Genomic DNA, 1910 nt, shown 5'->3' with positions numbered 1-1910 from the left:
AACTCAGAAAATTTTTCTTTTTTTTTTTTTTTTTTTTAAATGTATGTACATTTATAACAGTATTCTTTGTATTATATCACTTTTGCATCAAATTACAAAAAAAACAGTTAACGCTAATGCGAGCTGAGAAACTCGAAAATTTGAAAAAGGTCCATTCAATTTCACCTTTATCGCAACAGTCGTAAAAAATTTAGTTTAATTGTACACAGACATTTTTGCCTCCTTATCTTCAATTTGGGGGGCATTTTGTTAATTCATTTTCAATCCTGATAACAAATAATTTTGATAATTTGTTAAATTGTCAATTAGCACATAGTTTTGCATAAAAGTAGTTTCGTGGAGCACAAAAGGAGGTGTTCGGCGAAATGCTTGCACTGTTTGTGGACAGGGTCATATGATAAGCTTCGCATGAGGAACAGGCCTACATTTATGTTGTTATAATCTAAAAATCATCCATATTTGATGCTGATGCCAAACACCAGGTGTGCCAGCTTGAATATGTGAAAGTGCAAATGAGTTTTGAGGGGAACTCCACTGGATGGGACGTTTGAGTAAAAGCAGGTGTTAATTGTTTGTCATCTTCTGTCAGTTTTGTCCATTTTAAAATGAAATCTCTCACAAACATTCATGACGTCTTAGGGCTTTTGTGCATCAGCCTGCAGGACCAAGAAACCCACTTTGTAGTCTGTCAGATGGATACTGAGGCCAGCTGCTTCTGCTTTCAGAAAAAAAAAAAAAATGGTGCTAATTTTAGTCAGGTGTCAGACTTTCAAAATGCATGTTCAAACTATTTAGTAACTCGTACAATAGTAATGCTTACCATTCTCAAATATTAGTGCAGTTGATGTTAGTATTTAGCATCACTATTACTATTGCTCATACTTGCTGGTATTGATTTGAATAAATCCCTAATGCTAAAGTTTAGTGCATGCACCGTTTATGTGCATTCTTCAGATAATGTAAAAATCCAGTTGGAGGTTTTTTTCAGCATATAATCACTGTCGTACCTATGGGTTTTTCAGCTGTAAACACTTATCAGTATCACTTCATCAGTAGTCAGACTGGCAGATGGAGTTTGTCTCTGTGATTACCCAGCATCCTGTTCTCTGGCACATCCTGGGATTTAGCATCAGTTGTGGGCAGTGAAGTCTGAAAGAAACCAACAGATGGAAGTGTGTGCGAGCCCCTCCTCTCCCCTCAGGAGCCATTCAGTCACATTCACTGGAGTTCATGGTGTTTTACTGCGGTAGTTTACCGCTGTCCTCTCAAACACAGCACAGCTGCACGCTCAAAAGATCACTATTACAGCATTTGTGCGCCACAGTTAGGTGGTCGCCCCACTGCACTGGCCTCATTTACCGTTCACAAAGACTCATGGTTGTTAACGTGGGCGCTGCATTGCAGGTTTTATTGCAAAAAAGAATCAAGAAAGATTCTGTAATAGTCGTTCTTAATCAATCACTCCTCATTTGCTTTTTTGTGTTGTACTGCTTATCAATGCCACAGCCTCTCATTTTTAATCTCATTATGTCCATCATTCTTTCTAGTTTCAGTTTTGTGCATGTAGATGGTATGTTGTTAGTGGATAATCACTACTACAGTGAGATTTAATCCTGAAAACATTGTTAAAAGGGCAACGTTTCCACCTAAAGAAATTACTCGTAGTACTTTTGACATTCAAATATCAGTATAAACTCTTAAGATCACGGTCCATATCAGGCAGCGAAACACAAACACACATTGGTGCACCTCTAAGCTCAATAGATTTATGAATGACATTTTGGTTTTCTTTGTACAATATCATTGTTTGTGTTTTTCAGTATCAGCAGTACTATCATGGACATGGAGAGCATTGCTTCCAGCGGTCGTTCTCCCCCAGCTATGATGAACGGTCACGGCGGGGCATCTTC

The 1910-nt window shown here is 38.1% G+C and overlaps 1 protein-coding gene across 1 annotated transcript in view; it reads left to right on the top strand.

The window, feature by feature from the left end:
* Window positions 1-1910, top strand: part of LOC107590549 (zinc finger protein AEBP2-like) — a 40286-nt gene that overhangs the window by 5073 nt on the left and 33303 nt on the right. The window contains exon 2 of the mRNA XM_016279358.1: window positions 1821-1891. Within this exon, the coding sequence (XP_016134844.1) occupies window positions 1821-1891 (71 nt within the window). The remainder of the gene's footprint in view (window positions 1-1820; window positions 1892-1910) is intronic.

The sequence above is a fragment of the Sinocyclocheilus grahami genome, unplaced genomic scaffold (assembly GCF_001515645.1).
Source record: "Sinocyclocheilus grahami isolate Dianchi unplaced genomic scaffold, SAMN03320097.WGS_v1.1 scaffold129.1, whole genome shotgun sequence".
Taxonomy (NCBI): domain Eukaryota; kingdom Metazoa; phylum Chordata; class Actinopteri; order Cypriniformes; family Cyprinidae; genus Sinocyclocheilus; species Sinocyclocheilus grahami.
The sequence above is the reverse complement of the archived record's forward strand: the minus strand, read 5'-3'. Positions and strand labels throughout refer to the sequence as shown.